Below are 12,149 nucleotides of genomic sequence, written 5' to 3' on the forward strand. Positions count from 1 at the left end.
CAGCTGTCCACCTGACTGCAGTGCCTCCCTTGTGCAATCGCGGCTGAGCAGCTGTTAGCCTGGAGCACTGGCGCCGACCTCCCGGGGATCGGCCAGGGCGATCGGGCGGCTTGTGCATCCCCGTCATTAATAACGAGTCACCTCCTGCACCTCCCACGCCTCTCGCCGGTCACCCCGATAACTTGGTGGGAGTCCCAAGAGCCACAGTGCGCAGAGCCAGGGGTGGACGCCAGGCTCCCTCCAAGGGACTCGGGGAAGCCTGGAGAAGCAGCTGCTCCCCGGAGCCCTGGGCTGCCACCCTGACGGGAGGCGCCCTCCCTCTTCCTCCTGCTGTCAGGGGACAGCAGTGCCGCTCATTGGTCGTGAGTTACTGGCAGCCCAGCCCTGCCGAACACAGCTGGGCTGGGGGCTCGGGCGGACAGAGTCAGACCAGGGTGGGGCAGAGGAAGGACCCGCAGAGAAGGGAAAGGCCATGGCCTCCTCCCCACCCCTCGACTTCTGAGTTCTATCTGATCAGGTCTTTTCTAGCACGTGTCTGGAAATTTCACCCCCTTCCCCCGGAGAGCGCACAGGCTTTTCTGCGTCAGAAATCTGCACTCCTGAAGCAACGCCTGGTGGCTTCTTCGCCTTCTGGGATAAGGTCTTGTCCCAGGCGGAGCAGGGCTTCCAGGGGCAGGTGACTTCGGAGCCCGGAAGGAGGGGGGACGTGGCCAGGAGCTGAGCGCCGGAAACATGCAGGTGTCCTTCGTGTGCTCGGAGCATGGCCTCAAGGGCCGGGGCCCCGAGGAGCGTCTGGGCCGGCCGGCAGCCAGCAGCCCCAGCCTGGGCTCCCGCAGCCATTTCCGCGCGGTGGCCATGGTGGCCCGGAGCCTGGGACAGCTGTCAGTGCAGAGCCTCCTGAGCACAGGCGAGGCCAGCGTGGTGCACCCCGGGATGAAGTGTAGGTATGCGGCGCGGGGCGGCTGTGCGGGGTGGGGGCTGCCCTCCCACCCCCGTCTGGGGGAGCTTTGCAGATGCGGGGAAAATAAAATCAAGGCTCAGGGTCAGGCTGCAGGGGAGGATGATGCCTTTCTTTCCTTCTGCTTGTTTGTTTCTTTTCTCGGGAGGGCTCACTATAGCTAAGCGCCCCCCCCATACTGGACGCCAGGTAAAGCTTCCTCTTTCTGGGAACCCCGTGGCACCAGCCACAGACCCCTGCCCTCCCCCTGGGCACACAGGCCCCAAAGATGCCCCGTGGGTGGTCTGATGCCTTTGCAGCCAAGCCACCTTGACAGACCTCAGTTTAATAGTCAGGGATACTGGGTGAACCATGTGATGGAATTAGATCTTCCCCCCGCAGCTGAGCCCGACCCCAGGCCTGGGCTCCTCTGCAGGCAGGGCTGGTGCTCCACAGGGCACAGAACCGCAGTCGGGGTTCCCTGCTGAGGGCTCAGTCCAGGCTGCTGTGTGTCCCTCTGCTTCGGCCAGTCCCCACCTACTCTGAGTACGCTCGCCATGACTAGTACGTAGAGAGCGTGCAAAGCACCCGTGTCAGGGGGCAGGGGCCTTCCTGCTGTTCCTTGCATGCCCCCCTTGCTCCGTCCAGGGCCTTGCTCGGGTGCCCGGTGGATGTACCCACGTGGAAGAGGAGGGCTGGCTTTGTACCGAGGCTCTGCGAGGGCAGGGTTGTGGGTCACCAGGCTAGAGGTCTAGCCTTTCTCACTCATGAGTTTCTCTTCACTTAGAGCCTTTTGCACTTCGAGAATGGTATTGTTGGGGAAAGGGGAGTTCTTACAACAAACCGTCTGCATGAGCTGGAAAAGCTATGTTAGGTCCCTGGTTCCCAACTCTGCTCTCAGTGACTCAGATCTCACGGGCCAGCCTCAGAAAAAGCCCCAGAATAGTCTGGTTGTGTTTGAGGAGAATGTCTGGGTTTCTAGCTGGTGTTGGTGCCAACTTGAAAAGTATTGAGAGAATGAATCTTTAACAACTGAGCAGTGTGGCTTGAAGCAAAACCAATGCCCAGAAGTTGGACCTCATGTGAAGGAACCGTGTCATAAGTCCCAGGCGTCCTTGAGACGAATTCTGGAATAACTGGGTCCTTCTGCGTCTCCACCCGTATCCTTTCCTTCCCTGGTCCTTGGGGGACATTTGATGTTCTTTTATGGGCCTCTGGGGTACAAGGCTTTTGTTCCCATTCTCTAAATTCAGTGAGGACAGTCCAGAGCAGAATTCTCTCTTCTAGAAGCTCTGGTGGTTTATATCTTTGGTTCAGTGGTAATCAAAGGCTAAGAGTAAACAGAATCTATTTTTTAGTTTAGATTCGTGTTATCCACTGGGACTTTTAAGTCAGTCCTAGGATATCAAAGGAGTTAGTACAAATGAGACCATTTCCAAAAATACGAAGCACTCTGTAAATGGAAAATGTGGCTATTGACATGATTTCCCTCCTAAGCTCCTAAGATCCACTGAGGATTAAATATGTCAAGGAGCCTGAGGGCTTAAGATGACTGTATGCCTCTGTGTGTGCACCAGTGTGTGTGCATCTGTGTGTGTGCACCTGTGACTGTGCATCTCTCCGTGTGTGCACCCGTGACTGTGCATCTCTCCGTGTGTGCACCTGTGTGTGCACCTATGTGTGAGTGCACATCTCTGTGTGTGCGTCTCCGTGTGTGTACCTGTGTGTGTGTGCGTCTCCGTGTGTGCGTCTGTGTGTGCACCTGTGTGTGGGTGCATGTATGTGCACGTGTGTGCGTGTGGCACATGTGGAGGCAGGGAGGGCAAGACAGGCAGTAAAGGGAGGTGGTCGTTGGGCCAGAGGGTTTGCAGTCTGAGGAAGTGGGTTCAGATCCCAACCCCAGCTCCTCCACACTGGGGGACCCCCGCCTGTCCTTACACATGGCAGGGCCCGGGGAGCTTTTCTTGGCAGCGGCAGGAGGAAGGTGGGTTCATTTCCCTGTAGGATCTGTAATCTCATATCAGCTGAAATGGGAGCCAGAATCCAAACCACTGGATCCCCTCGCTGAGCAGGAGGTGCCTGCCTTGGGGTAGCTGTCTCATGGGGTTGCCCCATAATGACTATCCCAGGGCCACAGCCAGGGTGCGTGCAGCTAGGAGCTGCAGGGGACCTGATCCAGATCTGCCCCAATTCTGACCACCTCCTTCAGCAGCTAGCCCTTCACAGTGACGCTGAAGGTGTGTGGCCTGCACCAGGGTGCCACATTCTTGCCAGGGGTGCTCAGTGCGGGGGAAGGGGTACACCAAGCCCCGTGAGCAAGGAGAGGGACCAGCATTTGATCCTGAGGGTCTGGCCCCAGGGCCTGGACTTCTCAGCCCCACGTTACACCAACAAGCACCCCTGGGACCCTGCAGCTGCCAGCTACCATCTGATAGCAAAGACCCGGAAGTCCAGACCTGTCCTCAGGGAGCCTGGAGCCTGGGGGCTGAAAACAGATAATCCCCCGCAGGGTGACAACCAACTAGAAAATGCCCTGGCAACCCTGTCCGTCAAGCCAGCTCACCAAGACCCAGTTGCTTTCCATCACCTGATCATATTTTTGTCCTCCGCCCGGAAGGCTGAAGGTAAAGGCCCTGAACAGCTATTTTTACAGGATTTGTAATTGCCCGGAGTCTGAGGTGCAGTGTTTAGGGGTGCAGCGCATCGGGGGGCTGCGTGATGGGCGTCAGCTGTCTTCCTCCAGCAAAGGTTAAATCCCTAAGCCCTCATTAGCCATTTTCCCAGACCCCAGGAGGGACATGAGGCAAATTAATAAAGACTAACGTTATTGGGGTCGAGAGATTTAGCCAACTAGTTTATCATGATGTCAGGTTTTAATTAGGGGAGGAAAAGCTATAGGAAACGATCTTCGCGTGTTGAAAGTTTCGAGTGGCAGCGTGTCACCAGCCCTGGTCCACCCGCGGCTGTGATCGGCTGAGCTCTGCCCACCCCCCCTGAGCTGCCGTATTTCTAAAGCTCCCAGCCCTGAGATCCCTGTCCCTTCTCGTTCCTTCTCCTGAGGCCTGGCAGCGGATGGCAGAACTAATCCCATCATTTTAACAGGGAAACAACTTGAGCGGGGTAATTGCAGCATCGCTGGGTGTCCTAGTTTTGCTAAATTATTCCTGTGGGCGGTGGGTGGAGCTGCAGCTGCATCGCCCAACACTCTACGTCCCGTCCGAGGAAACTCGGAGCCCCTTCTGGTGGGCGAGGGGTGTCACCTCTCCTCAGGCACAGGCTCTGGTGGGCTCAGCCTGCTGTCCTGCGTCCTCACCTGTCTGCTGCTAAAGCCACCCAGCCCCTGGACACGCAGCTCGTGCCAGCCCTTGGTTCCACTGTGATAAAGGGCAGTTGCAGGAGGACATGCCTAGAACTTGACCTTCAACAGAGCCTCACCAGGAAATTGTTCCCTCACCGTCACGCACGGGCGGTGGTTTTGCAGAGGCAGGGGCTCAGCCTCCCTTCCGGCACCGGATTCATCTAGACCACGTACCCAGGCCTTCGAATGCCTGGGCATTGCAAACAAGGTTCTGAAGGTTTTTGTGTCTGTGAGCATTTCCAGGCAAGGAGTGTCTCAAAGGGGTCTGTGACCCCAAAATTGTTAAGACCACTGATTTCAACTTTTAGTCCTTTTTGCTCCATTACCAGACCGCTCATAAGCAACGTTCTCATTTCTCACCACAAGCATCTTCTAGCCAGTGTGAGAAAATTTACCTAATCTGCTAAATGGAGCTGGCCTGATGCAGGGTCTACTGGTGAAGTCATTGTGCTTTTCTTTCTTTCTTTTTTAATTCCTTTTGAACTCCAATTTCCTTAAACACGAGAATACACAAGTTTACTCTCTGCTTAGCAAGCGACATCAATCCAAGCATGGTTTAAACTTCATAAGAAAACTTTTGAAGAATGTGTGTGTCTACTCGGCCCTTGAATTTCATGCATATTGTATTTGAAATCTCTCACAGCAAATCTGAAGGTAAATCAGGAATATTCTCAGTATTTTTTCCCCGTTTTTTATTTCTAAGATATAGTTGACCCATAACATTGTGTAAGTTTAAGGTACAACGTATGGGTTGATACATTTACCTATTGTGAAACAATCACCACGGTCAGTTTAGTTAACATCCATCGCCTCACATAGTTACGAATCGTGCCTCTTTCTAGGGTCACAAACCACGTGTCTCTGGGTCGGAATACGCAAGCAATGCCGAGGGCACTAGTGGAGTATTTCACTGATTTATAGGGGGAAAAAAAAACAAGGGGAAACTTCAGTTCCCTTTCTAACACGGTAACGTTTAAAGCCTGTTGGATTTGTCCGTTGTTGTTTCTCGTTTAAGGAAAAGGCTGCTGTCCCCCGTTCTGTGCTCGCTGTGACCCTGTGCCCCAGGCACATGTGTTACCCCATTTCATCCTCATGGCCACCCCCTGAGAGAGGCAGCATCTCGAGCCCATTCTACAGATGAGCCCACCGAGGCATCAGGCAGTTACATGACATGCCCAGGGGCAGGCATACAGCCTGGAAGGTCGAAGCAGAATTTGAACTCCAGCTTCAGAGCCTCTGCTTGTAGCCACTGCCGATCTGCTCCCCTGCCCGAAAAAGAAACCAGCTGTGATTATGTCCTCAGGGAAAAATCCCAGCATTCCCTGTAGGAACAGTGGGCCAATGGCTGGGCTGGTTTTAATGGGAAATTTAACAAGAAAGCTGGGCAGTTTAGAACTACTTTAAATTTGGTGACAAACTGTTATCAAACCGCTTACAAGTTTATTCTATCCACCCCCGACCAACGACCACCTGTAATGTGGGCAGGGTCCAGGGATCTTGTAACCAGGGAAACCCAGGCTGCAGAAGGTCATAGTGGGCCCATGTCAGAGAAGGGCAGGTCCCGCTCAGCCCCACACCTGCTTCCCAGGGGCCACATAGGGTAGAAAAACAGGACAGAGCATCCACTGAAGTTAGAAATGCCAGACGGCCCTAGGGAAGGAGGTTGGGGTTCACCCATGGCATCTCTCACAGCGCTCTGGCTTCCCACTGCCTAGAAGGGTATCGCACCCCGGGCTGGTCCCAGGACCGGGATGCCAGCAGTGGGAACTCACGAGGGAAGTGGACTCCCGCTCTGCCACTTGTCAACCTCACCATCTGGGCAGCTCCCATGAAGGGCCGGGGCTGCGGGAGCACGCCTCTGTGGCTGGGAGCATGTTCTCAGAGCCTGGGTGAAATCGCAGGTCCAGTGTGCTCTTCTGTAAAATGGGAATATCAGGAAAAGAGAAGCACCTGCCCGACAGAGCTGTCGGGGGATCAGTGACACCCGGCCTGTTGCTGCCCTGCAGGCTCCCAGGCAGCCTGTGCAGGATGGACAGGCCAGGACGGACCGGCATCCCAGCCCTCAGCAGGGCACTGCTGCCCTCCATGACCTCCTAAGGACATGAGTGACAGCCTGCAGCTCACCCACGTGGACCCCAGGATGTGCCCCATCTGGCAGGCGCCTCAGGGGGCCTGTGATGGAGCCCTGGACAGTCTGTTCAGCTGTGGCCACTGGGTCTGATCAGGACGTGCGCTGCCAGGGGATCTTGGCTCTCACCCTCCTGAGCGGCCCTGGCTAGGGGTCAGGCCTGCTCTGGGCACCAGTGCCCTTCAACAGGGCTCTCATCTGCCCCCACTTCCTCCTGCAGAGAGACAGGGCCCAGGGCTGTGTGGCCCAGGTGATGTGGGACTAACTTCTCCTCCACTCCTCGGAGAGAGGGAGTAAAGATACACAAAACCACAGACGTGACACTAAAGAAATGGAAAGAGAAGCTTCTTATAAGAGGACACCCTGCATCCGGGGCCACAAGGCCTGAACCAGTCTTGTTTCAGCCCATGAAATAAGATGGGGTCCATTCCACGTTTTCTCCCCGAGGTGGCTCCCGGGGCCCTGCCGTGTCACAGCGTGGCCTGTCCCAGCAACGTGGCTCTGCCCTGGTTGGCCCTTTACCCCCAGAGTAGGCTAGCAGCAGGCCTCTCTCCAAAGGACCCCTTGCCTTCAGAGCCTCAAAAGAGGTGGGTGGGCAGTTCGGGAGGCTGGGCAGCAGAAACAATGGGTTCTGCCCTGGCCGCTGAGAACTCACGCCACGTTTGTTTTCCAGGAACCTGGGCAAGTCGGGCCTCCGGGTCTCCTGCCTGGGGCTTGGTGAGTGTGGGGTCCTCTTGGTCCAGTGGTGCGCAAGGAAGCGGGGGTGTCAGGAAGGCCGGGGGTGGGGGAGGGAGCTGCACCCAGAGCCAGGATTGGGGGGGGGAAAGATGCTCGGTTGCCATGGTAACCAAGAGGCAGTTGGGGAGCGGCCTACGAGAGGGAGGAGGGCAGAGATGCATCCTTAGCAGGGGAAGTGAGGGGAGTACCAGGGCCCTCTGCACACACAGCCCACTGCCCAGCAGCAGAAAATCAGGGAAGCACCCTGCCCGCGGGGAACCAGCAACTTCTTGCCTTACGTGACAGACTCCCTCATGAGGGGCAGTCAGATTTTGCCCTTTTTCTTCTTTTGCCAGATATGAACTCTGTTCCCAGATCACGCTGTCTCTCCGCCTCCACGGTGCACACGTACACACACACACACACACACACACCGCCCAGCAAACGCGAGGGCATGGCTGTCAGCCCTGCACATCTTCAGGGAGACAGCCCTGGTCCCACTGCCCATGGCATGTCCCTGGAATAGGAACTGCAGCAGCTTCAGCGCCAACGAGCATGTCAAAGCCCTGCAGTCAGCTGCCTGCTCTGGGCACTTACTGTCCCCTTGGTTCCTTGGCTCCAAGAGAGGGAGACAGGCCCCAAAGGCCAGGTGTCCACGCATGCCAAGCACACGCTCCCGCAGAGCGGCGTGGCAGCCTGTGGCTGCCCCACTGCGCCCTGCAGCCCGAGGTCCAAGCGCCCTGGGGAGAACTGGGCTTCCCGGGGCCATTCTCTGACCTGAGCCTGTATCTCTCCTATCAGGAACATGGGTGACCTTCGGAGGCCAGATCACGGACGAGGTAAGATGGGGCTCCCTCGTTCCCCCAGGCCCCGGGGAAGGGCCGCCCATGCCCAGGCACGTGGTAGAGTATGCGAAATGCACCAGGTAGTCAGTGCTCAGGGCAGCCGCCTTGGCTCCCCTCCTACTGTTTCTCCAGGGTGCCCTGGGGGACAACAGGAAGGGTGAGCACCGTAGTGGCGCGAACACCCAGCAGCTGGGTGCACTGGGGCTTCAGCAAGTCCCTTAAAGTCCCAGAAATCAGGTTCCTCACCTACAGAACACCTATCCCACGGTTAGCCAGAGGAGTTCAGGGAGAGCACATTTTCCAAATCATCAAGCCCGATGCAATCCTTTGCCACTCCTACAGAGGATGCGCACGTGAATCTGAAACATCAATAAATATCTGTTGAGGTCATTTAGAATTTAGATCCTGGAAATTTTGCTGCAAACCGAAGACCGAGGAGCTGAATGTTTGACCGGGCTCCTAACTGCGCATGCCCCACGGCCGTCGTGAATGGGATGCACGGCCATGGGATGCACTTGCTGGGGCTTCTCTCTCCACAACTGGGATTCAGTGCAGCCAGCGTCTGTCCTGGAGAAGACAGTGTTCCCAGGCTGGTGCGCACTTCGGGGCAGGGAGTGAATATCGTGGAAGTGGGAACAGCGGTTTTGCTCAGAGAGCTCTGAACCTCTGCACAAGAAGCTGTCTTCATGTCTCCTCTACTTCCTATTGGAAAGATTGCATTTAAAAATGAATAAGTGAGTTCACTTGAGACCTTGTAACTGTGATTGCTCGGTTATTTTTCAAAGAGAAAGCTTGGCTTCCATCGAAATCTAGATGCATTTAATTTGCATTCTCGTTCCTTTTTCTTTTATGACAGTAGCTGTTGTAGAACTATTTGCCCTGGCTTTAAGGTTCTGGGGGCTATCTTAGGTAAAGTCAGGAGTTTTTAAGATGCAGGGAATTGTTTCACCTTCAGCCACCAGATTGGTTCCAAGCACCTAGAAGGTTGGAGCCCCGGAGCCCACGTGGTCTACCCCAAATAAGTGTGTGATGTCTAATTCGCCTGTTACCCTTTCGATGTGGAAGAATTTTGTGGAGGATGTGACTTCATTTCCTAGGCATTAGCTACGCTGTGTGCATTGTCCTTGTGGGAAAGATACAGAGAAGTGGCCGGATGGTAACCGTCCAATTAGGTGACTTTTTCACCAACAGATCCATTACACCCAAAGAGTACTGATTAATGATCCAATGGCAGCCACAGCTGACTCCGGCCTCCACCGCGGCTCCATCAGGGACATGGTGACATGTCTGAAGATGATGGAAGTCGTTTCCAGATGCCACAAAGCTGGGAGGACAGCAGATACAATACATGACAGATTCGGGGTTCTAAAAGGTCCTGGCGGGTGAAAATGATTGAGTGTAAGAGCCAGCGGAATTTTCCTATTAAACCCTACAGTTAGTGTCCCAAACAATCAACACATCAAGTCTGAGGGGCCCACCTCTCCGCGGTTCAGAGGAAGAATGCCTGGATTTCATCCTTTAGCTGGCTGCCTGGTCTGCACCAGCGGCGTTGGCGCCACAGGAAGCAAGGACCCTCCTGGGCTGCAGAGAAACACGTGTGCTGCCCGAGCCCAGAGCGGCGCAGGCTGGGACCCCGCTCCGGCTGGGTGACCCCACCTGGAACACTGTGTTCCTTGCAAACATCATGTCCAAAGGAAGGCGTTTGGCATGCCACAGAATCCAGACACAGAGTCCTGTTTTTAGAGTTACCTCCTGCGTGCAGGATGCCACACCCAGATGCCAGAGAGACACAGAAACAAGGAACTGGTGGGTTTACTATGGCAGAGCGGCGTTCCCCCGCAGGACTGAGGAAATGTGAGTAAGTGATGGCCTGGGGGCCACATCTGGTCCCCAGCCTGGTTTTTTTGTTTTGTTTTTTCTTTCTTCTTAAATATATGAAATGTAAAATTTGCCATTTTAACCACTTTTCTTGTGGTTAAAATAAGCATAACATAAAATGTACCATTTAACCATTTTTTAAATATACAGTTCAGCGGCATGAAGTACGTTAACTTTGCGGTGCAACCATCACCCCAGTCTATTTCCAGCATTTTTCTTCACCCCAAACAGAAACTCTGCACCCATTAAGCAATAACCCCCCAGCCCCAGGTAACCTCTCATCCACTCTCTGCCTCTATGAATTCCACAGCCCGTTTTTGTAAATAAAGTTTTATTGGCAGGCAGCCACGCCAGTTCGTTTACATATGGTCTGTGGCTGCTCTCATGCTATGAGGGCAGAGTGGAGTAGTTGCCACAGAGACCATCCGCAAAGCCTAAAATATTTACCCTCTGGCCCTTTACAGAAAAGGCTTGCCACCCCCGGTCCTATGGGGTCACAGCAGCATCTGCAAATATCTGTGGGTTGTCGTCCCAGGGAGGGAGGCTTCTGTGGGCTGGGCAGGGACACGAGGAGCAGACGGTGTTAGTAAACCTCAGATCACGTGGCCAAGTACCAGAGCTGCCCCGGACAGAATCAGCTTTCCAAACTCTAGTTCAGTGCCCTTTCTGTGACCTCACACAGCTGTTCAGGTGGAAAACTGCCCCTGGGGCACGTGTTCCCAGCAGCCTGGGCAATAAGAATTCAATAAGAATAGTAGCTAAACTTTACATTTATCATGGCTCTCAATCCTCTTTCAACCCAAGGAGGTAGGTGTTTTATTATCCATTCCGTGGAAGCAGAGCCTCAAGACTGAGCAGGTGCCCAAGGTCACACACCTGGAGAGGGATGAAGAGGGATCCTACCTGGGCTCTGTGCTTCAGAGCCAGCTCTCAGCTCCGGGGAACCATGCGGGGGCAGGATGGCCTCCCTGTCCCCTGGGTGGGGGTGACAGGAGGTGGCCCACATGTCATCTGAGGTTTCTTCTGCCTCCAGCCTCTGGGACTCTTGACATTGGAAATAACTGAAAAGTCACCAAATAGAAGCTCCATTACATTATGCAGGATGCACCCACAGAGCAGAAGTCTTTAGAAGTCATGTTTTGATGACTGACAAGGGGACAGAACCATGATGAGAGAGCACGGAAAACAGCAGAGACAGCTGTGTGTATGTCAGAGTTGCCGTGTTGCAGGGAAAAAGCATATAGTCACATAGAAAAACCTGGAAGAGGAATTACACCCAAATCATAGCAGTCCAAAAATCAGAAAATCTGAAAATTCCCGGATTCCCCAATTCTCTTTCTGTCCACAGTCACCCAGGTCCTGGGTGTACTTAGGATGGTGTTCACGTCTTTCTTTCTTCCTCCATTCAGCTCATGCCGGCTGAGCACCCGCTGAGCTCCAGGTCCCTGCCCTCGGGCTGCTCTCTGTCTGGAGAGGGGGACAGATCACAGATCATAAGCCCATCTTATCTCTGAAGGTTAAACATATGATGGAGAGTGCATTCCTTTCCTGTGGCTGTTAAAACAAATTACCACCAGCTGTGTGCTTTAGAACAACAGACATTTATTCTCTCACGGTTCTCGAGGCCAGATGTCCAAAATCAGTATCACTGGGCTGAAATTAAGGTGCCAGCAGGGCCACGCTTCCGGTGGAGGCTCCAGGGGAGGATACTTCCTGCCTCTTCCAGTGTCTGGGGGCTGCCTGCAGTCCTCGGCTCGTGGCCGCATCACCCCAGCCTCTGCCTCTGTGGTCACGTCCCTGTCCCCTGTCAGTGTCAAATCTCCCACCACCTCCCTCATGTAAGGACACCTGTGGTGGCATTTAGGGCCCACTTAGCTTATCCAGGAGAATCTCCTTTAATTTAATCAAGTCTCCAAAGTCCCTTTTTCTACCTAAGGTAACATTCACAGGTTCCAGGGACCTGATATCTTTGGGGAACCACTATTTAGTCAACCACAGAGAATAGGAAAACAGAGAAAGAAGGACTGCGGTGTTGGCTCCAGGTTTACACAGGACGATGCAGGAAGGCGGGGGTGAGGGAGTGAGCCACCTGGTGATCCAGAGAAACAGCGTTCCAGCCCAAGGGGACAGGTGTGTGCCCACCTGCGTGAGGCCATGGTGGGAGGGGTGTCAAGAGATGGGGTCAGAGGTGAGGGAGCAGATCTGGTGGGGACTTTGGCTTTGACCCTTCGTGGCATGGAAGCCACTGGAGGATTCTAGCAAAGAGGAAGGTTGCCCTGACTTAGG

General features: G+C 54.5%; 1 protein-coding gene across 5 annotated transcripts in view; it reads left to right on the plus strand.

Annotated features, from left to right (window-relative positions):
- Positions 1 to 12,149, plus strand: part of KCNAB2 (potassium voltage-gated channel subfamily A regulatory beta subunit 2) — a gene marked incomplete at its 5' end in the record, with an annotated part of 93,903 nt that overhangs the window by 62,338 nt on the left and 19,416 nt on the right. For 4 of the 5 annotated variants that reach the window (XM_079946218.1, XM_079946216.1, XM_079946217.1 and 1 more), the window contains 2 exons: positions 7,097 to 7,140; positions 7,942 to 7,979. In XM_079946218.1, coding sequence (XP_079802344.1) covers positions 7,097 to 7,140; positions 7,942 to 7,979 — 82 coding nt within the window. Of the gene's footprint in view, positions 1 to 3,451; positions 3,562 to 7,096; positions 7,141 to 7,941; positions 7,980 to 12,149 lie in introns of those variants that run through there. The other variant, XM_079946219.1, reaches the window with a different exon arrangement.

The sequence above is a fragment of the Stenella coeruleoalba genome (assembly GCF_951394435.1).
Source record: "Stenella coeruleoalba genome assembly, chromosome: 1".
NCBI lineage: Eukaryota > Metazoa > Chordata > Mammalia > Artiodactyla > Delphinidae > Stenella > Stenella coeruleoalba.